At 45.2% G+C, this 27,595-nt stretch overlaps 1 protein-coding gene across 2 annotated transcripts in view; it reads left to right on the top strand.

Moving 5' to 3' along the window:
• The window catches only part of SIPA1L2 (signal induced proliferation associated 1 like 2), a 219,335-nt gene that overhangs the window by 153,425 nt on the left and 38,315 nt on the right, over window positions 1–27,595 (top strand). For both annotated transcript variants that reach the window (XM_082672925.1, XM_082672924.1), the window contains exons 8-11: window positions 5,434–6,010; window positions 9,926–10,200; window positions 24,662–24,919; window positions 26,661–26,744. In XM_082672925.1, coding sequence (XP_082529051.1) covers window positions 5,434–6,010; window positions 9,926–10,200; window positions 24,662–24,919; window positions 26,661–26,744 — 1,194 coding nt within the window. The remainder of the gene's footprint in view (window positions 1–5,433; window positions 6,011–9,925; window positions 10,201–24,661; window positions 24,920–26,660; window positions 26,745–27,595) is intronic.

The raw sequence follows: 27,595 nt of genomic DNA, 5'->3' as shown, positions 1-27,595 counted from the left end.
CTTGGTTGCTGTGTGCGGGCTTTCTCTAGTTGCGGCGAGCGGGGGCTACTCTCCGTTGCGGTGCGCGGGCTTCTCATTGCGGTGGCTTCTCTTGTTGTGGAGCACGGGCTCTCGGCACGCGGGCTTCAGTAGTTGTGGCACGCGGGCTCAGTAGTTGTGGCTCGCGGGCTCTAGAGCACAGACTCAGTAGTTGCGGCACACGGGCTTAGTTGCTCTGCGGCATGTGGGATCTTCCCGGACCAGGGATCGGACCCGTGTCCCCAGCAATGGCAGGCGGATTCTTAACCACTGCGCCACCAGAGAAGTCTTACACTCAGGTACTTTCTGTAAGAAATAATTGTCTTCTTCCCATTTTGAAACAGTGAAATTCCTAGCAGTTCACAGTCCTAGGTTTCGCCTTTCCTCAATGTTAAAGACTTCCTCCAGTCCCTGCCAGACCATCGCTTGATTGATAGCAGCCTCGGAAGTGGAGGATCTGGCCATTTCAGTGCTTCCCTGAAAGAAGCGCATTCTGGTGGTAAAATGTTTCTTCCCGTCTAAGAGCTTGGAAACACACACACACACGGTGGTGTGGTGGTGTGTCGAGATAGGGGTTTGACACTCGCTTTGGTGATTTCAAAAGGCCATCCAGGTGCCTTGGAATCCCGAGACTGACGAGACCTGCCCTTCCTGTACCCATGCTCTTCCTTAGGAAGCAGCTGTCCCCGAAGGCTCCTGCCTTGTGGGGTGTCAGTAAAAAAGCCGGTCTCTGACCTGAGTGAGAATCCAGCTCTCCTGCCCCCTCATGGCGCTTTGTAATGAGTTAGCTTATTTTTTGGAGCCTTCATTTCCTTTTCTGAAAACTGGGGATAATAGTACCCACTTCAGTGTGTAGTTATGAGGAATGAATGGCAGGAATTATGCAAAACCCCTGTTAGCGTTCCTGGCGCTCATCTTAAAGCAGTGGTTACCGGTTGAGCAGCCTCCCGGACCTGGATGGGGCCCAGGCCTGGGTATGTGTGAGGGGCAGAGGGGCCTGTGAACTGCAGCCGTGCCCTCCTAGGGGCAAGGAGACCGGCCTGTGTGCTGGAGTCGCCAGCTTGCATCCCCACCCCACGCTCTCCCCATCGGCATGGTTTCCCCCGTGGTGATACTTGTATGCACCTCAGTTCAAGACCCCTGGCCCGAATGCTCAGAACGACTTTTTATTGAAAAAAAAAAAAGTGATATTTGAAAAAAAGGACATCTAGTCTGTATAAACGATACGCTTAAAACCGGTGACGTTGGTGCAAACATGCTCAGTCGGCTTATTCTTCTGGGACCTCCCCTAATGAATGGTAATTCCGCAGAGTAATCTTAAAGGAGCCTTCCTAATGGATTGGAAACATAAGCCTAGGGCTTTATTGTATGTGGTGTTATTGTAGAGGCTGCTATTCTTAGGTCAGATCAAGTATTTTTAATCCCTTTCTATCTTTAGTTTATGTTTCTATCATGAGCTGGTTGATTAGCACAAAAAAGTCTTAAGGATAAGTAATACCTCTTTATTTTTATTTCTTTTAGGTTTTCTGTGTTGAATTAAATGACCGGGGAGGGATGCTTTCGATATAGATCTTACCTGTCAACAAAGTGGCTTGCATTATGTTTCCTGTGGTAGAAACGAGCGTGTACAGATGGTTCAAAGATGGGGTCATTGCCTTTGCAGATACGCGTTGCCATCACTAAATTATCACTTACTAATGAGATTCAAGTGTGAAGCAGTGGCGTGCCTCTAGGTTCTGGAAGTGCCTCATGAACGTTCGTAATGATCACACTTACCACCTCATGAGTGTCCTTCGAAGAATCAATCGTGATCTTCTGGAAAACTAGTCAAATCGATTCCATGACGATTTTAGGAAGATGCGTTTACTCTGTCACAGGGAATAAGGTTACAGTGCCCAGGTTTTCCAGAAACCCCTCATAGGTCTGTTTCCTATGATTTCCTCAAAACATACCAGTCACAAAATAAATTCGTTAAAATAATTTCCAAGGAAATGATAAAATAGAGTCCAGCTCTGCTGTTTTCTAGGTTGCTCCGTCTGAATCACGGGTGCGTTTTATAGAAGGCTGCGTTGGTCGCACACGCTCCTGTGACCCCCATGCATCGTTCATCCCGTGCGCTTTGCACAGGCGCTGAGTGGCAGTGAGTTCTGGCGGATCACGACCTGTAGTACCACGTAGCTCAGAGGCGTGGTCCCGGCAGACTGCTGGGGCGAGATGCCCTCCTCTGGTAAAAGCGTGCTGCTAACCAGGGCACGCGTCCGGAGTGTGAAAGAGCAGGCTCCCACCTTCCAGAGAAGTCCGAGGCGTGCCCCCTGGATACAGCAGGGCTCTCTCTTGGTGATGCTGGGGCCACTTGAACCTAGAAAGAAATAATGGGGCAACATCCACAAAGCTCCATGTTATATAATTTTAGTCTAAAATTATTAAAAAGCAAACTTAACTGATTGCCTGTTTCTTTATGCGGGATTCTTTCACTTCAATGGTTGTAGCCATTGTAGAGCTAACTCCGAGGGATTTATGTGTTTGTGTGCTTTTCAAGATAAACTCTTGGCCAAATGCATCCTTTAATAACTGAATGAGTAAACTTCTTGCTGTCTGGAGGCTTAGTAGCTAACTGTCACTTAAAAGGGAAGTATTATCTATATAAAACGATGACTTCCATTTTAGAAAACTTACTATGTAGCCCCTTCTTACAAACATTAGATGATAATGTTAAATCGATGATGAAAACGATAATTATTTGAGTTAATAATAGCTTAGCATGCATTATTTTGTTTAATCCTCGTAGCGTGCTTTTGAGGATGGTACTGTTTTAACCCCCGTTTTACAGATGAGGCACTGAGGGATTAAGTAACTCAGAGTCCCTCAGAAAGTGGTGGAGCTGGACTCCTACGAGGAACACCGGATCCTGGAATCTGCTGTACCCCACGTTGCTTTCCTAAAACCCTTTAACTGGCACGTGAAGGAAGGCTCTTCTTTGTACTGTTGCCCTCAGTGGAGGGGTCTTATGTCTAAATCATCAGTAAATGCTATCAAGCTATTTGGGTAAAATAAGAAATTCTAAAACATACTCTTGTTTCCACCCACTGGGAATTATCCCAGTCTGGCAAAAGAATATTCCATCTTAACTCTGCTTGAAAGCATTACGGATTATATAAGCTTTGGTAACCAGGGGTTTCTAATTGATCCCCATTCTCAGACTATCATGGTGATCATGGACTAGTAATAGTAGTAATAGTGATCATAGTAACAGCTGTGCCTGGATTCTGCTGCTTTTTTGGTACAACTTTGATCTGAGATGCCTAGGATAGTGGTTTTTCGAGCCACACTGTACCATACACTGTAGTGGAGGTGTCCAGTTAGACATTTGGTTTAATAACTTGGGACGAGAAGAATCGCCCTGTTAACAGATGTCTCTGTCTGGCCACTCTGGAGCTCCACAGTGAGAGCCGTCTTGGAACACATTCAGATACAAAAAGTTCGCCCTGATGCTTCGGCGTGAGTGCATCCAAGCTGTAGTCAGAGAGGAGCTTGAGATCCACAGAGCTAAGTGCAAAAAGCAATCCTGTAAGGTGTTAAGTGGGATTTGACCTCCTCAGCGTTCCGGGGGTAAAATACTCCCAGGAACCTGTGCTCATCACTGGAAGAGAAAAACATGCTTAGGAGAGGTGATCACATGAGTTGATCGTGGCCAGTGTCGGGAGGGCAGGGTCCAGTGCACTGAGAGGCCACTTGAGCTGGTTGATCGTTCTGGTGGGGAAGCAACAGGTGTGGCTACACTACCCACAGGCCAGACATGTAGCTTTGGGACAGCTCTCTACGAAACAACACCTGAGGACAAGTTAATTCCTACTCAGTCTAGAAGGTTCTTCCTAAGGATGGTAATGAGGGGAAGACGGGTCATATATGGTGTCAGCCCGTCAGCCATTTGGAACCTCCACGATGTTCCTAGGACCTTCCTTGAGGACATGAGTCAAGTCCCCCCACCTCCCTCTCTGGTTCAGCGCCTTTGCTACCATGCACGTGAGAGAGTTTGGTCTTCTGTCCCAAAGGGAAGCAGTCCTTCCCTCCCCTTTCACGCCAGCTAAGGCCCCGCCCAGACCCTCTTCCATCTTATAGCTCTTTCCCCAGAAATGATGAACGCTGCTGAAGGGTATGCAGGTTACAGCAAAGGGGAGAGATCCCTGGGGACTGTGACCTATTTGGCGTCTAACCAGCCACATTCCAGAAAAGGAATTCACACCTAATGTTTTCATTCCTTAATCACCTCTTTCAGGATTTTCTACCATGAAGAAGATGAAAGTAGGTTGCTTCCTTTGTTTATCCCAACACAGAAAATACCAGCCTGGGCAGATGTGGGGTTGGTTCCCATTCTTGGTCTGCAGTAGCTGCTCAGTAACTGGGGAGTGCTGTGGGGTTCATTCATTCACTCACTCCAGTCCTTCACCTGCTCATTCATTAATTCACTCTTATTTCAAAAAGGATTTGAGACAACGAGAGCTTCTGTCTGATACAGGGGAGAGCATTATTGGTTTTGCCATATTAAGGTGGTTATTGCCGTCACTATACGTTTGATCTTTTCAGTCTCTGGAATCTCTTAAAACTTTGTTCCTATAAAATCTTCATCTAGATTTTCAAAATGTGAGCAAGTGAGCATTTCCTTAAAAAAAGTGACATTCAAAACTTCGGGCCCTGTAAGCATGATCATTGTGCCCAATAGCAGTGAGATCGCGAATAGCCGGCTGGGCTAACCGCACTGCTGTTGAAAGTGTCACTGCCTCTCGGTGGTGACCGGCCACAGAGCTACAGAGCACCAGCCTGGCTACTGATCCCTCATCCCTACCTTAGTCAGCTCGCACAGCCGTGACTAGGACCACAGACCCGGTGGTTTAAACAACAGACACTTACTTCTCACAGTTCCGGAGGCTGGAGGTCCAAGATCAAGGGGTTGGCAGGTTTGGTTTTTCCTGAGGCCTCTCTCCTTGGCCTACAGATTAACTGCTGTGTCCTCACATGGTCTCTCCTCTGTGTGTGTGCATCCCTGGTATCTTCCTGTGTGTCCAGGTTTCCTTCTATAAGGACACCTTTTAGACTGGATTAAGGCCCACCCTAATGGCCTCATTTTGACTTAATCATCTCTCTAAAGACCCGATCTCCAAACACAGCCACATTCCCAGTTACTGGGGTTTTGGACTTCAGCGTACAAATTTTGGAGGGACACTACTCAGCCCCTAACACCCCCTCAACTACTGAGTTTGAAAAGTTTTGCTAAAGAAAAACTTGATACCCAGAAATGAGCATACCAAGAGGCTACAGAGTAGCTGGCTTCAGTCGCAAGTGTGGGTGTATGTCACATTTCTGAAGCTAACTATTACGGCCTCACAATTCATCTTGTTTCTCCTTTTCCTCCCTCAGTGTTGGAGTTTCTAGATCAAAAGATGTGCCACCGTTTGGTCCACCGATTCCCAAAGGCGTAACTTTCCCAAAGTCAGCAGTATTCCGGGACTTCCTTTTAGCGAAAGTAATCAATGCAGAAAATGCAGCCCACAAATCAGAGAAGTTTCGAGCGATGGCCACTCGGACGAGGCAGGAGTACTTGAAGGACCTGGCGGAGAACTTCGTCACGACCGCCACCGTGGATACGTCCGCGAAATTCAGCTTCATTACCCTGGGTGCCAAGAAGAAGGAGAAAGTAAAGCCCAGGAAGGACGCCCACCTCTTCAGCGTCGGAGCGATCATGTGGCACGTTGTGGCGCGGGACTTCGGCCAGTCCTCGGACATTGAGTGTCTCCTTGGGATTTCCAACGAGTTCATAATGCTGATCGAGAAGGATTCCAAGAACGTGGTCTTTAACTGTTCCTGCAGGGATGTCATTGGGTGGACTTCTGGGTTAATGAGTATCAAAGTGTTTTACGAACGAGGAGAATGCATCCTTCTGTCCTCGGTGGACAACTGTGCCGAAGACGTCAGGGAAATTGTCCAGCGATTGGGGGTAAGTACAGGTTTCTGTTTATCCACCATCCTTAGCTCTGCAGTCCCAGATTCACAGTAGCTTCTGCTGTGGAACTTCCACCCCAATTACATCACCTAGGAAGTGAATTACTAGTTCTTAGGGGTAGAGTTTGATTTAATTTTTTTTAATTTTTAAATTTTTATTTTATATTGGAGTATAGTTGATTAACAGTGTTGTGTTATAGAGTTTGATTTTCAATGCTGTGTCCTTTTGAGCTGTTGCTGAGTCCATGAATGGTGGCGAAACACCCATTACAGATTGATCGGAAAGGAAAAGTGAAGCCAACTTTCCAAAGGGAACATCGGGATATATTTTCATAGTGTTTCAAGGAAGGACAAGAATTTGCTAGATATTATGTCTGTTTGTAGAGACTGGCATGACAGTACCTTCCCAGGGGGAAATTAATAGGCACAGAATCACCGTTGACCATATTGATGGTCAGAGTAAGCCCTCTTCGCTGTTTCACCTCTGCGTACTTACACAACAGGTAGTTTTGTTTAGTCTGCCAGACTGAATATGTTATTAATCTTGCAGCCAGTCTCTTACAGAGGTTTTATAGAATCACCCATTAAGTTAGAAAGACTTTAAGAAAAAAGTCATAAAAAAGATGGTTATTTGCAGTACAAAACCATGATGTCCGTGGCATTTAACAGTTGTATTTCTACTTCATATTTTAACAAAGGAAGATACGGATTTTAGTTTGAGTATATACAGTAGAATTTTAAGAATAAATGAAATATAAGAACAAAACGTGCTTTGACAAAAGAATTTTTCATGTGTAAATCTTCCCCCAAGGGGATGTATATTTCATTAATTAGAGAAGATTTAGTCAGTTACGGATCATGAGAAAAAGAGAAATTATACCCATTTCCTGCCCCCTTTCCTCCCACCAAATATAAACCTTTTATTATTCCAGACCACATAGATGAGACAATGCAATCATGTCAGTGTCTGCTGGCCTTGGAGGAATAATGTCATTATTTGCAGACGCTCTTTACAGGAAAGGGCCTCAGTGTGTTCAACAGTATTGAGGGCGTATGTGCGCAAGCTGAGATGTGATTCAGGGATGATTAAGTGTGTGATCAGTTTACGTATCTGGAGAATTGAGTTATCTCGTGAGTGTCAGGACACATTGTGCTTTTAGTAATACTGCAAATACTTCTTTTTAGGAGACCTACTGAGTCATCATAATTTGTGCTCCGGAAAATACAACATAAACACACCCCCTTCACCAACCACCAAAATGCACGTCCCGTAGGTTCTGACACGTTCACTGTTCTGTGGACCCCATTCTACCATTTTCCTAGAAAAACGACTATATTGCTAATGTGACTAAGGTGCCTGATATCTGGAATATATTTGAGGAAGTATATCCTGTATCTTGGATGACTTGTAACAGGAGATGGTGGAAACAAACCAACCCAAAGACTGTTGGGGGGTTAGAACAAAAGGCTGGTGCAGGACAGGAGCAACAGAAATGGAAAGGAAGAGGATGAAGCTGTCGTAGTGGAGAGATGGGGAAGGGGTGCTACTGGGCAGATGGTGAACTCTGCATTTTCTAGTGGTGGGAAGTGAAATCAAAGGTGTCTGCTATGCAGGTAAAGACACAGGTGGGGAATAAGAGCTCCCACCTAGGGCTTCCCTGGTGGCGCAGTGGTTGAGAGTCCGCCTGCCGATGCAGGGGACACGGGTTTGTGCCCTGGTCCGGGAAGATCCCACACACCACGCATGGCTGCTGAGCCTGCCCGTCTGGGGCCTGTGCTCCGCAACGGGAGAGGCCACAACAGTGAGAGGCCCACGTACCGCAAAAAAAAAAAAGAGCTCCCACCTAAAGGGACAGATAGGGCCGGTCACTCTCAGCAGAGCCCAGGCTTGGTTGAATGCTCTCCTGTTGCCATCTGGAAATTCTCAATAATTTTTGACTAAAGGGCCTGCATTTCTGTTTTGCACCAGACTCCGCAGATTATGTAGCCAGTCGCGGGTACATGGATAGGAGGCCACCATGTGATCATTGAGGCCAAGTAATTATGTGACGAACTCCAAATAAATGGAGAGCTTGATCCTTCAGCCTTTGCAAATGTTAAGAAGTAAGGAACAGAAGTGAGAAAGAAATCGCAAAAAGTAGGGGACGTGGCAGGTGGTTGGAAGAAATAAGAGACAGAACAAGTAGGTCTCGGAAAACCCTTTCACTCTTCAGTCTGATATATGGATGTTAAATTTCAGCTGAAAATTGCATCCATATTGGAGAGAAGGCTGGGCACGTGTCAGATGTAGTCTTTTGGTCGGAGAGCTTAGTTGAAACAAAGCTGAAAAAGAAGTGAAGGACAAATTTATTCAGGTTGTATATATTACAGAAGTGCCTTTTCAACAATTTTAAATTAGTTCAGTTCGTAACTTTGGAAACTTCAGTCTTTCAAAACTTCACCACTGAGACCAGCAATCCCTTTCCCCATTTTCCTAAGCCCCAAACTGTCACGTGTGCCTGATTAGCAGGGTGGGCGCCGTGGCGGTAATAACCACGGTAACGTCCGCCACACCGGTGATAACCATGAACCAGCCCCGGTGCCACAGCTGTACTTACAGTCGTAGGTCTTCTTAAATAGGAATCTGTGTATTCAGAGCGTGTTTCATGGAAATGAAGCATTTATTAAAACTGAAACTCTGTGCTTTGGGGGATACGGGTATGATACCTCCCAACTTTCAGCTGCCCACGGATAAGTGATGCCGTGGTCATCAAATGATATTCTCAATGAGCCCATGTTTTTCTTTCAGTGCATGTGGGCTATTGTCATTAAGCACTTCTGAGGGTGGCATTAACTAATTATTGGTACTTTAGTTCACTGAGTGGGATGCTTGTCTACAGACACCAAGGAGGCCAGCTGACTGGCCACATTTGATCTGAATGGTCCTTACCACCCAAGCAAGCAAAGGGCAGTCTGTCCCCAGGAGAGGGATCCTAGGGGCTAGAACAGGATGTCCGCCGGCCTGGTGCACAGAGAGCACTTAAGGTTTTCCTGACAGTCTGACTTCCTGCTGCTGCCCATCCTGTGGGCAGGGCGCTAACTGTTAGCTTGGAAAGGCTTTGGGCCATTTTTTTCTCCCTTGTTTGTATATGGTACACTTTGCATGTCCATTCAACCATCCATGGACACTTGAGTTACTTCCACCTTTTGACTATTGTAAATAACGCTGCTAAGAATGTGGGTGTACAAATACCTGGGTGTACCTCTTTGAGACCCTGCTTTAAATTCTGTTGGGTATATACCCAGAAGTAGAATTGCTGAGTCTCGTGGTAATTCCATTTTAATTTTTTGAGGAACTGCCATGCTGCTTTCCATAGCTGCTGCACCATTGGGCCATTTTTTTAAGTTGAATAAAATTGTCTAATAGGGAATTCCCTGGCTCTCCAGTGGTTAGGACTCGGTGCTCTCACTGGCAGGGGCCCGGGTTCCATCCCTGGTTGGGGAACTAAGATTCCACAAGCCACACCATACGGCCAAAAAAAAAAAATTAATAGGTTTTATTGCTTGATGGGTGAAAGGTTTCACATGTTTTCAGTTGCTTCAGTCCATCTGGAACAATGGAATTTATATGCTTAAGAGCCGAGTCAGGTGACGTAGAAAGGAGACGGGGCGGGGTGGGGGGGGTGTTATCAGAACCCGTCTTAAGCTCACAGGCTCTGGGTCAGTGGCTTCTAGGAAAAAGCAGGACACCTGTACCTGGTTTGCCTTTGAAGAATGAAACCTTCATTTTACTTTTGTTATTTTCATTGCGCCTGATGCCAGGGGTAATTACGGTAAAGTCTGGATTGAACCGTGTCCTTGTCTTGTCATCTTGTCCCTGGGATGTGTGCCCCCCCGCAGCGCCACCCCTCACGGTCCCCTTCCCCCTTAGATCGTGACCAGGGGCTGCGAGACTGTGGAAATGACCCTGAGGAGGAACGGGCTGGGCCAGCTGGGCTTCCACGTGAACTTCGAAGGAATCGTCGCAGACGTGGAACCTTTCGGTTTTGCGTGGAAGGCCGGCCTTCGTCAGGGGAGCCGCCTCGTGGAGATCTGCAAGGTGGCCGTGGCCACGCTGACGCATGAGCAGATGATCGACCTTCTCCGGACCTCAGTGACTGTGAAGGTGGTCATCATCCAGCCCCATGACGATGGCTCGCCTCGGAGGTAGGCTCTCATCCACGCTCGCTCCTTCTTGGCCTCTGTGGCAGGTGCTATCCTGCAAGGTCCTCAGAAAGTGTGGTCACACGCACCTTCCACCTAAGTTGTCTGGACGTCAACCATTCGGGCAACTTCAAAGAGCTTTAAAAAAGTCATTAGTATATAATAAGTGATAAACTGTCATTTTCTAAGCATTTTGTTGGGACGTTGAAGTCATTGGTTAACAGGATATTTAAGAGATCTCATTGATTTAGGATATCAACGTGTGGAGGAATATTGGGACATCAGATACAGTGTTTGGTGACCATTCCATTCTGGTTGAACTGGTCCAGGGCTTTCTCATAAGCTGTCATGGGACACCTAGGAAAAGAAGTGGCTGGACTTGGAAAGCTCAGAGCGGATGGGTGGGGGCTAGGGACAAGAATGGGATTAGAAAGTGATACCATTCCATCGTCAATAGAAAGTTCTCATGCTCACTATCAAGGAAGCGTTAGGCCAAGGGGAGAAAGAACTCTCACTAAGAACAAGCCACCCACCTGGCCTTGGCCCCTGTTGCGCAGCAGTGTCTATAGTGGTATCTGGAGTGCATTTTCTGTGCCTCTCTCTCAAATGCAGTTCCCTACTGGCTGGCCAAGAGCCCTGGCTTTGGAGGGATGAAGCATGCTTGCAATCCAGACGTTAGCTGTGTGATCTTGGGTGGGTCACATGCTCTCTCTAAGTTTCCCTTAGTATCTGTAAGATGGCATTATAATATTGCCCGCCTCGTACTGTGTGATGAAGATTAAATAAGGTGATAATGTGTAAGGCACTTAACACCTTCTGGCATGATCAACACCTTACTCATTTTAGTTAAAAGAAAAATAAACTAAAACTTTAGGATATTCATTGGAATTTTTTCATGCTGTAAAAGAAATCCTTACTCAAAGATAGCAAGGTGACTGTGCCCACTTCTAATCTTCTGTAGTAACTCAGGTCACTCTTTCTACCCTGTCCGTCTCCTTTGCCCATCCTCCAAACCAGCACCGTCCAGTCGCACTTTCTCTGATGACATGTTCCGTATCTGTACCGTCCAAACAGTGGCCACTAGCCGCATGGGTAGCACACACTTGAAATGTGGATAATGTGACTGAGGAAAAGGAGTTTTCATTTTAACTAACGAATTAAGGTTCAGTTAGCCGCATCTGGCTCGTGGCTGCCATATTGGATAGAGGAGCGCTAAACCATGGTCTTTTTTTAGAAAACAAACCAGTGGTATACCACCTTCCTCTCTGGTTAATGTGCAAAATTTTGCAAAAGTGTGTTTCTGTTGGTTATCTAACCATTTGCCTCCTGCTTGACTTTCTATGGTCTTGTTTCCTCTATCTGCCCAGTAAGTTTACAGAATAAAAGTTAACGAGCTGAAATTCTTCTTGAGAGTAGTAGCCGCATGTCGCAGGAAATACCCAAGGTGTTTCTTGTTGCCTTGCAGGATTCTGTCCCATTAAATCCATTTGCTCCCCAAGGATCCCATGAATCACTCATGGTGGTATGCGTACAAGAAAATCAGAGACAAAAATTACTTTCTTAAAAATGAGTCTTGGAAATAACAGGAAAATCCTTTAAACTTGGAAGCTAAAATAATTTTGTAAGTGTCAGCCTTTAAAATAAATTTTAAACCCGTTATTAGAAATTTTTCCATAATATAAATTTCTTTCTTCATTGGCTAGAGGTATAGGTTTGTAAATTTTGTGGTGAGAATCAAGTCTTTTCATCTGTCTTAGAGGCTGATTACTTCTATAGAATTAGACAAAACTGTTACCATGTTCTCCCAAAATTAAAAAACAACATTTCTCTCCTATTTTTAGTTTTGGTCTACTGTTACTCAATAAGACGTTTCTTTTAAGCTTTCAAGAGATCTGCTTAATAAAAATGTTAAAGTTATCGTTATATTTGATATTTAAAACATATGATTTAGAAAAATAGAATCTCCTAAGAAATACGGAATTGTTTTTCAGCTAAAGCAAATAAACAAACAAAAACTACCATTTAAAAATCCCGGGCTTCCCTGGAGGCTCAGTGGTTGAGAGTCTGCCTGCCGATGCAGGGGACACGGGTTCGTGCCCCGGTCCGGGAAGATCCCACATGCCGCGGAGCGGCTGGGCCCGTGAGCCATGGCCGCTGAGCCTGCGCGTCCGGAGCCTGTGCTCGCAACGGGAGAGGCCACAGCAGTGAGAGGCCCGCGTACCGCAAAAAAAAAAAAAAAAAAAAGTCCCGCCTGTTATTTTTTTATCCAAGGGCATGCTGTCTGCTTTGGTCTGCACGTAATTAATTCTTTCTTTGTTTTAAATGCAAATTCTTTTATTGAAGCTATTCAAGATATTTAGAGATTTTGCCTTTGTCTCCTCAGAGTATCCTTAATGTCATTCCCTGAAGATGCAGATTTTTCTCCCGTTCAATCTGGAATAACCGTCTTCTATATTTTTAACCTTAGCCAGGATTAGAACTAACTGATCGCCTGGTAGTAAACACTCCAGAATTGGCCTGCCTGTCACCCACATTTCCAGAAGCCAGGAAGCTTTTAAGCCTAGCATGTATCATTTGAAATGCTTTCGGTTCAGCCTTCCAATTTTCTGAGAATTTGAATTTGTAAATTTGCAAACCCACATTTTTGTTAGTTTTGGATCCTGGTTCTGCCTGCGACTCTCTGAGCACCCGGATAAAAGTGCTCGCTGCTGTCCGGCAGCCTCGCATCACACACAGGAAGTTATCCGTGCAGTGACAGCCGTTTGCTTTAGACTGTGATGTTGAGTATGAAACGTCATTTTTTTTGTTTTGTTTCGTTATTTTTAGCATCTTTATTGGAGTATAATTGCTTTACAGTGTTGTGTTAGTTTCTGCTGTATAACAAACTGAATCAGCTATACATACACATACATCCCCATATCCCCTCCCTATTGCGTCTCCCTCCCACTCTCCGTATCCCACCCCTCTGGGTGGTGGCAAAGCACCGAGCTGATCTCCCCGTGTCATGCAGCTGCTTCCCACTAGCTATCTATCTTACATTTGGTAGTGTATATATGTCTGTGCCACTCTCACTTCGTCTCAGCTTACCCTTCCCCCTCCCCGTGTCCTCAAGTCCATTCTTTACATCTGTGTCTTTATTCCTGTCCTGCGCCTAGGTTCATCAGAACCTTTTTTTTTTTTTAGGTTCCATATATATGTGTTAGCATACGGTATTTGTTTTTCTCTTTCTGACTTACTTCACTCTGTATGACAGACTCTAGGTCCATCCACCTCACTACAAATAACTCCATTTCATTTCTTTTTATGACTGAGTAATATTTCTTGTATATATGTGCCACATTTTCTTTATCCATTCATCTGTCGATGGACATTTAGGTTGCTTCCATGTCCAGGCTACTGTAAGTAGTGCTGCAATGAACATTGTGGTACATGACTCTTTTTGGATTATAGTTTTCTGAGGGTATATGCCCAGTAGTGGGATTGCTGGGTCGCATGGTAGTTCTATTTTTAGTTTTTTAAGGAACCTCTGTACTGTTCTCCATAGTGGCTGTATCAATTTACATTCCCACCAGCAGTGCAAGAGGGTTCCCTTTTCTCCACACCCTCTCCAGCATTTATTGTTTGTAGATTTTTTGATGATGGCCATTCTGACGGGTGTGAGATGATATCTCATTGTAGTTTTGATTTGCATTTCTCTAATGGTTAGTGATATTGAGCATCTTTTCACGTGTTTGTTGGGAGTCTGTATATCTTCTTTGGAGAAATGTCTATTTAGGTCTTCTGCCCATTTTTGGATTGGGTCGTTTGTTTTTTTTGATATTGAGCTGCTTGTATATTTCGGAGATTAATCCTTTGTCCGTTGCTTCGTTTGCAAATATTTTCTCCCATTCTGAGGGTTGTCTTTTCATCTTGTGTATGGTTTCCTTTGCTGTGCAAAAGCTTTTAAGTTTCATTAGGTCCCAGTTGTTTATTTTTGTTTTTGTTTCCATTTCTCTAGGAGGTGGGTCAAAAAGGATCTTGCTGTGATTTATGTCATACAGTGTTCTGCCTATGTTTTCCTCTAAGAGTTTTATAGTGTCTGGCCTTACATTTAGATCTTCAATTCATTTTGAGTTTATTTTTGTGTATGGTATTAGGAAGTGTTGTAATTTCATTCTTTTACATGTAGCTGTCCAGTTTTCCCAGCACCATTTATTGAAGAGGCTGCCTTTCTCCATTGTATACTCTTGCCTCCTTTATCAAAGATAAGGTAACCATATGTGCGGGTTTATCTCTAGGCTTTCTATCCTGTTCCATTGATCTTAATTTCTGTTTTTGTGCCAGTACCATACTGTCTTGATTACTGTAGCTTTGTAGAATAGTCTGAAGTCCAGGAGCCTGGTTCTTTCAGCTCCGTCTTTCTTTCTCAAGATTGTTTTGGCTTTTCGGGGTCTTTTATGTGAAATGTTGTTTTAAGTTTCCTCCCCACTCTAAGCAAGTTTAGCCTTCTGCATTATTAGATTTTTTTTTTTTTTTTTTTTTTTTTTTTTTGCAGTACACGGGCCTCTCACTGTTGTGGCCTCTCCCATTGTGGAGCACAGGCTCCAGACGCGCAGGCTCAGTGGCCATGGCTCACGGGCCCAGCCGCTCCGCGGCATGAGGGATCTTCCCAGATCAGGGCACAAACCCGCATCCCCTGCATCGGCAGGCAGACTGTCAACCACTGCGCCACCAGGGAAGCCCTATTAGATTTTTTAAAGAAATTGTAGAGGAGGGTGTAAAAGAAGAAATGAGCAGCACTTTGCTCATTTTGAAAATTAAAGTACAGACTTTTTTAAAAAAATTTTATTTTATATTGGAGTATAGTTGATTTACAACATTGTATTACTTTCAGGTGTACAGCAAAGTGATTCAGTTATACATATATGTATATCCATTCTTTTTCATATTCTTTTCCCATGTAGGTTATTACAGACTATTGAGTAGAGTTCCCTGTGCTATACAGTGGGTCCTTGTTGATAAAGTCCAAACCTTTTAAATGAAATATCACTTAGTACCGTGACTCCTGCAGCAACATATACAAAGGGATTCCTCCATGTAAAAGTACACATTTGATTTGTGGCGTGGAAAATGACCCCATCTTTCACAGATTGGGTCTTAGGCCTTGTCAGGGAGGCAGCCAAGAGAAAATATTCATTTAAATGGACGTGTGTGTGTAATTTTTCCTTTTAAGTTGTCTTTAATATAACAGCCATAAGGACTAGCAAAATGGCCAAGTTAATGAATTAGAAGATAATTTCAGTCTTCATAAACATTGTGAATAAAAGAGTGAAAAATGCTTCAATTCGTTTTTTCCATGATCAGCTTTTTTTTGTCCCGCAGGACATCAGGAAGAGGTAATTCTCCTCGGAGCCCGTCCGCTCCTGTCAGCAGTGGGAGAGGCCTGTCATTTAATAGACTCACTCCTAGTTGTCCACAGGTCAGAAGGTGTTTGCTTATGACTCAGAAGCTGCTGGATTAAATGAAGTCTTTAGCTGGGGAAGTATTTATGTGGAATCAAAAGGCACCCCGCATTTTGAAGCCCCATTCTCAAGCCTCAGAGTGATGATAACTCAGCTGTCCCTTGGCTTGAAAGGAAAGCAGAGCCGTATTTCATTTTCCTTGTGGAGTCCCAGAGAACACCAAGCAGGGAAGGTTCCCGTTGGGGATGCTTATTAACTGATCTCGTGCTGGGAATGGATCCGCATAGCGATTGGGAATGAGTGGCCAGAAGCAGTTAGGGAATAGCAGTCTTCAAATGGAAATGAGGTTTGAAAGGGAGCAAGGACATTTCCCAGGCAGACAGTCTCTATGGCAAAGATGAAGAGCAGTTTTCAGAACTCTTAATTAAGCCTTCCTTGGTTTCGCAAGGCAGGGCATGGCCCCAGCCCCTAGCCTTCAAAGGGGACTGACATTTTATCAATGTCATTTTAAGGAAAACACATCAACTTAAAAGGCTGATACAAAGGAAATAGCAACTCACCAGAGTTATGCATGAGTTGTTATACAATGTGAGTGATTTAGTAAATACGTCCAATAAAAATGGAAATGAAATTCTGTGCTGTGGCGCATCTGTTTTGTGTGATTTTCCATACTTTGTTGACATACTGTCCAAGACATATTTTTCTATATAATGCAGAACAGTGGAAATTATCTCGTGTTGTCATGACTTTAATTTGTTGTTCTCTGATCATTCTATAAAATTGAAGCTGTATGTTCTTGTCTTCTGTTTGGCTGCCGGTTGCCATGACTGTTCAACTCCCCAAAGGACACAGAGGGGACGTGGAAATAGAAATGGGAAGGAAAGTTCAATTTTGTCAGATGAGCAGCTGATAGATAGATAGACAGACAGGTAGGTAGACAGACAGATAGACAGATAGATAGATAGTGTGTTGTAATCTGGATTAAAGTGAGCTTTTAGATGAGGGTTCCAATTTATGTGTATAGATAAGAAAAATCAGTTCCGTCTGGTATTGTGTCATGGGCCCTCAAGTTATGAATTTTAATGTGAACTGTGGAAAAAATACGGAACTTGAGGTTCCCACAGTAACCTGAAGCACGGTCACAATTCTCAGTCCTCCAATATAATGTTTGAATTATCTTATCCCTCCTAGAATATAAACACTGAGTTACAGAACGAACGTTAGGTAGGTTGCCTTACGTTTACTATGCATTCGCTTCTTTCATTCATTCCTTCACTCTGCAGTAGTTTGTACCAGAAGCTGCTGGGCACCAGGGCTGTTAAAAATGGAAAGGACAGGCATAATCTTTGCATCCATGGGCTCCTTTTTGTCTGTGTGGCATTCTAAAGTACAGGACTTCCCATTTGTAGTTTTGCTACTTAAAAATGGCTTTCTCAAACTAGAGCAAGAGCTTATATCTGGAGAATAAGTATCGCAGTGCTGCAAACACTCTCACGCTCTCCCGTCAGCCATCTACACCTTAGTACCTCTGCTTTTTTGGCAGTTTGAGATGTTGTGACATTGACACAGTGGCCAGGATGCCAAGGGGGACAGTAAAGCACGAGCTTTCTGTCCGTTAGGCAAGTAACTGTCTCATGCTTGACTAGTGACACTGGGCAGTGGTGATGGACAGCCAGTGAATATGCGCTCTCGTGGAAATATATTCATTAAAAGTCAGGCGTCACATAGCTGTTGAGTCCTCTGTTGAACTGTGAAGTATGTAATGTAATAGAATGTTGTTCCTCAACAAACTTTCTAAGAAAAAAAAAAAAAAGGAAGTGGTTGGCTTCACAAAGAACTGTTTGGCCCTGTTTTAAGTCGAATGCTGTGTTAGGTACTGGGGTGCAGAGGGTGAAGACACATTCCACCCCGTGTCTGGTGAGAAGGAAAGGCCTGGAGAAGCTGATGAATTATTCAGTACCAGCCAGCCTCACTTCCCGTGTAACAGACACGCACCTTTTCAATTCAAAGACCTTTATTCAAAGGGCTTGGTCAAGTGGGTTTCTGGTCTAGATGTCTCTTTTACTATCTGTAGTCTAGGTGTCTTTTTTTATCTTAAAGTAAGGAAATTGGTAGAAAAGTGAATTAATATTTCATTTAGTGCCTATTTCAGATATGACACTGCCCTTACCTTTACAGTAAGTTATCTCCCTCTTGGAAGCGTTTAATTTTTTTATGCAGCAGAAAGAGTTTGTGATGCGAGTGAATGAGCCCCAATTATCCCTGTCACCTTGTTGTATAATTTGGGAAGAGTCTTTTAGCTGTTAGCAGGCTATTAGCATAACAGACATTAAAATGATTAAAATATCGGTGATTACTTCAATCCCTAGGGCTATGAGGGCTCTTTGACAAAGTGCATAATATAAAAGAAGCAGGTAGTTCCTTTGAGGGGATCTATCTGCCTTTGTTTCCAAAGACTCCTTCAGGTCCTAGTGGAAACTGACAGGATGTGGGCCTCATTAACTGTTCTTTGATAGTTTCCTAAGGAGATGGGCATGTGTTTCGGAAGGAGTACCGAGCTAGGAGTCAGCTTCCTGGTTCCAGGGTGAAAGCTGTCTCACCTTTCCAAAGTCTCTGAGCCTTCTGAAAATTGGACACGTCCTTTGTACTGCCTCAGACATTTTTGTGAAATTGAAATGGTGTAGTGTAGGTGGAAACCTGTAAAGTGTCACACAAGGGAAGTGTGGGTTAGAAGTAACGGATAACATCGCAGTATGTTGGAAGACGTCACTAGATTAGTGGGTTCAGGTGAAGGTTTGCTGTGACGCCACCAAACAAAGTGAAACCAACAGGCAATTTCAGAGTAATTGCAAGTTGTAATTACATGATTAAGCTGTGCTGTGGGTCCATGGTTTACCCACTCCACGTCCTGCTAATTTATTCAACTTTTTTGAACAAAAAGAATACGTCTTGTTCCTTTAAACTTTTCTCAGTTCTCTAGGTTTGGGGGATTTTTTTGTTATTGTTGTTGTTACTCTTCAAAAGTATTTATCCCTATTTATTATCCCTAGGACGTTTCCCCTTTCATCGTTTTTGAAAGTCACGGGTCCTGCTTTGATATAAGATGAAAGAAGAAAGTAACGGGGTAATGATGCATTCTTCCACAGATGAATGTACACGAAGGGAACTTCACAGCTCTAAACTTTTCTGTACTTCCAATTGTTACATTAAGTTAAACTTCACAATTCTATAATTCTATAAATATATATTATCTAGAAAGAACTTTCAGGAAAGCGTATGGGCCTTTTGCTGTTTTATATTGACTGTCTCTATAGAAGCAACAATTAATAGTATCCGTTTGAAACTAACTTCTTTCTTTGAAGCCGTTGCTTTGGGAAGCTTGTGTACTTCATATAATTTAATCTCGACACACCCTCTGCTGTCACCATTCTGCTTGCAGGAGGAGAAGCGTGGGTCCAAAGAGATTGTCCCATTTCTGAGCTACACGTTGGGTTTTGAGCCCAGGGCATAGACGTCTCTCTTCAGTGGAGAACAGTTTGATTGCTGTAGAGGGTTCCTGCTGGAAGTGAATAGAGAACACTCTGCAGCTTGGCTGGGCTCAGACAGTGATGGTCCCGATGGCCAGGCTGCTGAGGTTGAATGGCTCCTTGAAAGAGCTGATCCACAACCTGGCCAGCAGCGATTCTGCTTCAAGCACCCATTTATTGGTGCTAAATGGAGGGTGTTTCTGGGAGACTGGAGGTATCATTTGAAAGGAATGATGCCATCTTGGGGACCTTGCTGGTGTCTCTGAAGTTGTGCGTCTAGAGCTACAGTGCTGGGCAGTGAGCGTGGGTGCCTGTTAGCTGTGACTAGAGAGGACACCACCTTTGCGCTGGCCGTGCCCAGAAGCCGGGATGTGGGAGCAGCCACAGCCTAGAAATCTACAGGTGGGAAACCCTGGTCTCGGGAGCTTCAGGAAGCAGAGGAGAGCACAGATGCGTGTGGATGTGAAGACGTTACTGAGTGTCCCTCGTACAGGAAGGAATAAGCCATCCTGTGGAGTCCACAGTGCCAGGTTTAGAGGGACAACGGGATTGTTTGTCAGATTAAAGCAGTCAAACGTAAGGTCCTCTGAGGGCTGCAACTCACGGAACCACTTGTTATTCTTACAGTTTTGTAGTGTCGCATTTTTAACCGGCACGTTTTTTATGATGTTCTTGGTCTATAGAATGTCTTCCCTTCCAGGATAGATGACTGAGAGAGATTATTAGCCTCAGAAAAGTTACTGGCTAGACAAGCAGTGTTAAAAATTATGTTTATTGGGCTTCCCTGGGGGCGCAGTGGTTGCGAGTCCGCCTGCCGATGCAGGCGACACAGGTTCGTGCCCCGGTCCGGGAAGATCCCACATGCTGCGGAGTGACTGGGCCCGTGAGCCATGGCCGCTGAGCCTGCGCGTCCGGAGCCTGTGCTCCGCAACAGGAGAGGCCACAGCAGTGAGAGGCCCGCGTACCGCAAAAAAGAAAAAATGGTGCCAGAAGCTAGAAATGCCATTCACATCCATTGACTCGATTTGGTGTGTCGAAAGGAGGTGGAGCACGTTGATCAGTGAGGTCTGGATTTCTGCACCAGTGCGGGAAAGCAAAAGACTTAAGTCTTTCCTTCAGAACATGGTTCAGTTGCACACAAGATTAGTAGCTCACTTGTTCAGAGATGACTTCTTGTGCTGTCTTTTTTGCACTTGGTCGGTTTGGGTTTGAATTGGCCTTTACTTCCCAGAAATGTGTGCCGTGTGCCCTTCACAGCAGTGCCAGGTTGGATGCTCAGATGAGCCGAGATCTTGCCTGGCGTCCTGTGCTCCGGCCACCCCAGGGGGAGAGAGAAGTGTGCTCAAGGGCAGGTGCAGTTCCTGGCACCTGCTGGAGCGTGAGCCCCTCTGCAGACTAATGTGTAATTCTTATTCTGCACCTCTTCCCATTTCCCTAAAAATTGGTTGAATTTCCATATGTATCCTTCAAGGACTTCCTCATACTTCTGGAGCAGAGCTGAGTTTGACTAGGTTTGATGATATGTTATAATTAGTGATGTTTATTGGATGTGTTGGTCATAGAAGTAAACAAAGCAAAAATCTCTTTTGTAAGAGTAGTTACTGTAAAAGTGTCATAACAGAATTAATTTTGATTTTAAAATAAAGTCATTCTTTAAGCTGATTTTTATCAGGGCAAAAGAATGCCCGTGTTTAGTATTAAAAGATCATTTACATATGACCTTGTGCGAGAGGTTGGAAATGAAATATTCAGCCCTGACTCTCGCTTCAGTCTAATGCATGGCACAAGTTTTTGTCAGCGGTCTCTCAAATATTACTCATGATTATGCATTTATATAACATTTTTTTCATCCAAGATTGAAGCTAAATTACAGCATCTTACAGAAGACTACAATCTATGAGCATGAATTAGACCCCGTACTACCCAGCCATCTGCCTTCTCTTTTCTCATTCTTTCTTTTAATTTTTTAATTTTTTTTAATACATTTATTTGGTTTTTTTATTTTTGGCCGCATTGGGTCTTCGTTGCTATGTGGGGGCTACTTTTTGTTGTGGTGTGTGGGCTTCTCATTGCGGTGGCTTCTCTTATTGCAGACCACGGGCTCTAGGCGCGTGGGCTCCAGTAGTTGTGGCTCACAGGCTCTAGAGCGCAGGCGCAGTAGTTGTGGCACACGGGCCCAGTTGCTCTGCAGCATGTGGGATCTTCCTGGACCAGGGCTCGAACCCGTGTCCCCTGCATTGGCAGGTGGATTCTTAACCACTGCGCCACCAGGGAAGCCCCTCATTCTTTCTTTTTAAACCAAACCCAATCAACTGGGAACCCAAGCAAACACTGGAAATGCAAGGTGCCCTTTAGTCCCTAGGATTCAAGGTTCACTTGCCTTTCATTCAGAACATAACTCCGGGACCTGTCACTTCGGTTGGTCTCTGTTAGAGATTCCTTGACTTGGACGATTCAGACAGCTTCAGCCTTTGAGACACCAAAGCCTGAGGCTCACCTGAACATCCAGTGACTTGCTTACAGCATCAGTTCCGGGGGACTACAAGAGTCGGTTTTCTTGATGTTTTGATGTATACTAATATCCCACCTTTATGATTTCTGATTACATCATTGGCCGTATGCACGAGTCAGTAGTCCCAGGGGATGTGGTATCTAGTTAAATAGAAAAACACTTGGAAACAATATGTCCGTGAGCAAAAAATTGTAGCGTCTTGGCATTTTATTTAAAAAAATGCAATCCAATGTAAATCTCGACTTAATTAAATTTGACCAGTAACTTAGCACATTCAGTAAATCAAGAGTAATTTAAACTTGCTTAGATAAAGAGAGGTGAATTTTGCTTTGGGGGAAGGAGGGTTAAAATAAGAGATAGGAAGTCAAGTTTACTGGTAAAGAGATAGCCCTTGCCCCATTCTGTGTAACAGGCATGCGTATCTCCTTAGGATGCTTTATTCAGTTCATTTCTTCTGTTCTCAAAGCGTGGCACTACCATCCATTCGGTTTCCCAAGCCAAAAAGCAGAGCATCGTTTTTGGTTTCTATCCCTCTCTCCGTCCCAAGCTCCAAGTACTGTTGATTTGACAGGTGAGAACCTTTCACCCAGCATTGCTGTTGAGAAGAACGGACCGTTCAGTGACCCAGGCCTTTGTGTGGGCTCTGCACCAGACACTTAGGCTCTCTGCTTTAACCCAGGACTCTGAATTCCACAGTAATACGTCTTGATACGGACCTTTTTTCCATTCATTCTACTAGAGACCGTCAAATCTGGTTTTACCTATCTTTTTATTCTGGAAATTTTCTTGTATTATTTCTTTTTTCTTTTCTTTTTTTTTTTTTTTTTTTTTTGCGGTACGCGGGCCTCTCACTGTTGCGGCCTCTCCCGTTGCGGAGCACAGGCTCCGGACATGCAGGCTCAGCGGCCATGGCTCACGGGCCCAGCCGCTCCGCGGCATGTGGGATCCTCCCGGACCGGGGCACGAACCCACGTCCCCTGCATCGGCAGGCGGACTCTCAACCACTGCGCCACCAGGGAAGCCCTCTTGTATTATTTCTTAATCATTTCTTCCCACCTTTTTCTCTCTCTTCTCTTTCTCTGTTAGGTGGATGTTAGACTTCTGGGATTGAACTTGAATTTTCTTGCATTTGCTCTCCTGTAACGTGTTGGGCGAGTTCCTCAGTTTACCTTCCACCTGTCTTACTGGATTTTTTATTTTGAATTTTAGCCATCCACTTTTTAAATTTCAGAAGTTCCTTCTCTCTCTCTGAGGGTGGTGAGCCTCATGGCAGGGTGATCAGGTGGTGTACACCTGCTTGTCTTTACTCTGGAGAAAGATGCCTATTATTTGAGGCGTGACCCTGAAGCTGGGTTTGGAGGAAGGAGCAACTCGGGGTCTCGTTTCCAGTGAAGCTTCTGTTTCACCTTTTGTTTTCAGCTGTGCTCTTCTGGATACCTCGTGACCTTGAGTCCCTCCTTTCAGGTTGGGTTCTCGAGACCGTTGCTCCTGCCCTCTAGAGGCGGGGGTGGGTATTGCCAGGCGGGGCCCAGTGCCGCCTGGACCCCAGCGTCACACTTTTCTCTGCTCACTCCTTCCCTTCCCCTTCCGCTCTCTGTGGCATCTCTGTTCCTGCACCTGTTTAAGTGTGCAAGGGGATGGTCGTGCTTCTCTTTGTCTTCCCCTCTGGACACCCTTGGGTTTGCCTTTCTCTGCTCCACCATTGACGTTCTCCCATTTGCCTTGCATCTTTTTTTTTTAAATTCATGAAATTTATTAAAATCTAGTTAACACACCATAGCATTTACCCATTTTTAGAATATTTTCAGAGTTGTGCAACCATCACCCCATTCTAATTTTAGAAAATCCTAATCATCTGAAAAAGAAACCTTGTTCTGCCTTAGAGACACTCTCTATTCCCATCCCCAGTCCTAGGTGACAGCTTATCTACTGTCCTTCTCTATAGATTTTCCAGTCTCGATATTGCCTTCCATCTTTATATACTGTGTTTTGGTGTCTCCAAGTTTTGTTGATGGTCCATTTTGGTTTTGGTTTTTGTTCTCTTTGTTCTTTTGTAATGATTCTGAAAAGTTTTACTCCACCATCTTGAGGATGAAAGTCTCCTGTTTAAAGAGCGATACCTTATCGCCTTAATAGATTTCTTAGAGTGAATATGAGAAAGTTTTTCCGCTGACTCCGGAACGTCTAGATAGAGGCATGGCTTCATTCATGTGGTAACTTGGGATGATTTACCCTGACACTCAAATCTGAGACTTACTGAGGCTTCCTGTGTCCTGGCCAAACAGCACCAGCTGGCTTTGCAGGTCACTCTGGTCAAGTCAGTAGCACTATGTGCATGGTGTAACTTGAGGGATGTCTGAGATCACATTTTTCAGGCTAAAGGGTCTTACATCCCTGACTGATCATTTGAGCCCACAGGAGATGACCTTGTGAGGACCCGTGGGAGTGACCGTGTAACTAAGACCACACGTGACTTTGGCAGGATGGACACTCCGGCTTTCCCTTGACTGTGACAGCTTTTGCGAAGTTTGTTTTTCACTTTTCTCAGACTTGGTATAACATGTGACCCGATGATACAACTGTACTTTCAGCTATCTGTTTAGATTATGTATGAGGCGTTTTTCATCGATTAAAGTTTATCTATCACCCATGTTCAATGCAGATGATTCAGTGTATGCAAAGTGGTTAAAGATACATGGCAGTCTGTCCACGAAGTTTGCAGGCTACCTGGAGAGACAGAGCCTATGAATGAAACACCTGACAGGTGTATCTGTCGGTTAATCAGAGCCACGGGCGCGAGACCGCCTCCTCCTGACCCGTGCTGGGGGGTGAACAGACAAGGTCACCGTCGCCAGGGCTGCTCCTGAGGGTGATGGCTCTGCATCACTGTCTGTGCGCCCCGAGAAGCACGTGTGCGGTTGCGGGTGACGGTGCTGAGGGCTCGGCGCTGAGCACCCCCCGACCATCTCTTCTTGGCTTCACAGAGGGTGTTCGGAGCTCTGCCGGATCCCCATGGTGGAGTACAAGCTCGACAGCGAGGGCACCCCCTGTGAGTACAAGACCCCCTTCCGGAGGAACACCACGTGGCACCGAGTGCCCACGCCCGCCCTGCAGCCCCTGCCCAGGGCCTCCCCGGTGCCCGGCACGCCTGACAGGCTGCAGTGCCAGCCGCTGCTCCCACAGACCCAGGCCGCCATCCCACGCAGCACCTCCTTTGACCGGAAGCTGCCCGACGGCACCAGGTAAGGCTGGTACCGCTTCCTCAAGGGCGGCCCTTGTCAAGCTCTTGCAGCTAGAACTTCAGAGGGTCAGGGGGACTTTTATGTGGCTTAATCATTTCTGAGTTAGCTTGTTCTGACCAAGAGGGCAGGCAGGGTGGCCAGGCGGGCCCCAGATGCTGGGGTGCTTGGGTTCCTGGCCCAGCAATGATGCTGATGGCGTGCAGGTCCTCCCCACGGACGCTGCCCCCCAGGGCCACGACCATCCCTCTCCACCGCGATCCTCCTATCAACCCGCTCTCCACACCGTCTCGGGAAAGATATCCGAGAAACCATTTTGCAGGAGCGTCTAGATAAATATGGACAGTTTGAGTATAAAGAAAGCCGCAGAATCAGCGATGAAATCCCATCACCCTCGTGGGTGTGGTATTTTCAGAGGTCCTAGGATCATCAGCATCTGTTTGTTTTTCTCTCTCATTTTAAGCAAAGGGAGTTGAGCTTAAAATTAAGTTTTTCCCTGAGAGAATGCACTCGTTTAAAAGTTAAATCCAACAGCATTAGAAGCTCGTGAGAATTTTCGGGGGTTGCATAATTCGCAAAGGTAGTTTTAAGTGAACAACGTAGTAAATTTGTTTTGTTGTGGTTGTTGATTCCTCCTCCTTTTGTTTTAACTTTCGCATATCTTATGGGCCACGGAGACACCGTGAGTTTCCTCCGAATGTCTTGTCAGGCTCTCGTCTAATAGAGCATACGCCGTAAGCAGACGCTGGGCCAGGCTGTTTGCTTGACGGGTCATCACCTTGGCCTGTTACTCGGCCTCTCCCAGTCTCCAGTTTCCTCGTCTGAAAAATCAATTTAGCAATAATAGAGACCTCCACAGGGCATTAGGACAGTTGAGTCAATCAAGAGAGGTGAACTGCTTAGAACCATTCCTGGCACATAGGGAGCCTATACAGGCATTAATAATAATTACTAAGATGAAAACATGTGGTCTTCCTCTGCTTCCTCCAGTCTGTTCTTCTAAGAGTGAGTGCAGGAATGGTGTTACTTCAACTTGACACTAAGTCATCTGGGCTCTTGGTCTCTTCTCAAAGGTCTGCTGAGTTTATAAACTTCCCATATTCAGAGAAATGCACATAGTACATAGCCCAGGTGAAAAGGGTGACATCTGGAAGGAAAGGGGTCTGCAGAACGTCCCTTATTAGCATAGAATTTAGTAACTTATAAGGAAGGGTTCTAATAGCAACAGGGAAGTTGGCGAGCACATCTTCATCAAGTGAATTCTCACGACGATCATTCATTTTTGTGTGTCTGAAATAAATAGGATGGCATTCAGTCGATGTGTGGAAGTACATGGCTTTGCCAGAAATTTGGGGTTTTCTCTCTGTATGGATTTTAAATATAGAACCACAACGTGCCTTGCATTAAGTCTCACAGACCAAGTAGTAGTGATGTTTTCATAATTCTGTGCTCTTGGGGGTTCCACGTGTTTCACTGGCATCATTAGCTGTGCTTGAATTCTTCAGATGGTGAAGCCTTGTTTCCGCCACATCTCTTTCTTATAATAAATTACCAACCATAAACCACCTGAAATCTCATGGCATCACCAATTCTTAGTTCATTTGTCCACGACTGCGATGCGTGTTTCTGCTTTTCTTCATCACTGAAAAATGAATTCACTTGTAAAACAAAACAAGCCAGGTCAGGAAGTTGGCAGCCTGCAGACCCCTCAGGGCCCGGTTACTGATTCTAGTCAACCTTTCAGAAGTTCACCCAGCAACCAGTCCTCCTCCAGTGATCCCGGACCCGGCGGGAGCGGACCCTGGAGACCACAAGCTGGATACGACGGGTACCGCTCACTTTCACCTTTCTGCGGGCCCCTGGGGGGCACTGGTTTGCGGGGCACGTTCAGAAGCGCTTACTGTGCACGAGGCCACTGGGGGACAGAGAAATGAAGACCTTTGGTAGGACGGGTACATCCAGGCTGGATAGCTCATCATTTCTATGGAGGTGGCACTCATTTGTCTGTATTCTGAGCTTGTCTGATTTTTTTTTTTTTTAAATAAGGGAGAGTCTGTCTGAACATGTAAACGTTAAGGATTTGGAGACCCTGTGGGCGATGGCCCTTGGGAGTTTCCCTTCACTTGAACTGCTGACGAGGAATAAATTCACAGCCTCTCTTGCAGGCATTTTCTCTCCCAAACCCAGCCTAGAATCAGAGAAGGCAGATTTAGCAGGTCCCTTGTAGTGTGTGAGCAGAGCATCTAGGACCCTGAGGGCACCTGTGAACAGGACACAGAATTTGCTGATACAGTCAGTCAGGGGAAACAGCGGGGCGGGTGTGCTTTCCCATGGAGATGCGGGCCTGGCTCAGGGCAGCAGTGTTTCTGTGTGCTGCTGGGGCCCAGTGTTGTCTCTGCTGCTCAAAGGCGCTGGCTGTACTGATTAGACAAGAGAACGGCCAGGTCAACCGGGGAGGCTTTTCACCGGACCAGAGAACCTTCCATTACTGCTCTCGCATGTGCCCAGGGAAACGTCTCTCCCCGGCATGCTCCTTCCTTCTGGTTTGGGCTGAGAAGTAGAGCTTTGCGGTCCGAGTTCCATGCATTCCCTACCTTAGATCCTAGAGGGGGTTCTTAAAAGTGGTACTTCAAGAAATGTTTCTCTGTTGAGTTGCATTTTTAAAGTAGAGGGGAGTCT

Source organism: Grampus griseus (genome assembly GCF_964374135.1).
Source record: "Grampus griseus genome assembly, chromosome: 16".
Classification (NCBI taxonomy): domain Eukaryota; kingdom Metazoa; phylum Chordata; class Mammalia; order Artiodactyla; family Delphinidae; genus Grampus; species Grampus griseus.
The sequence above is the reverse complement of the archived record's forward strand: the minus strand, read 5'-3'. Positions and strand labels throughout refer to the sequence as shown.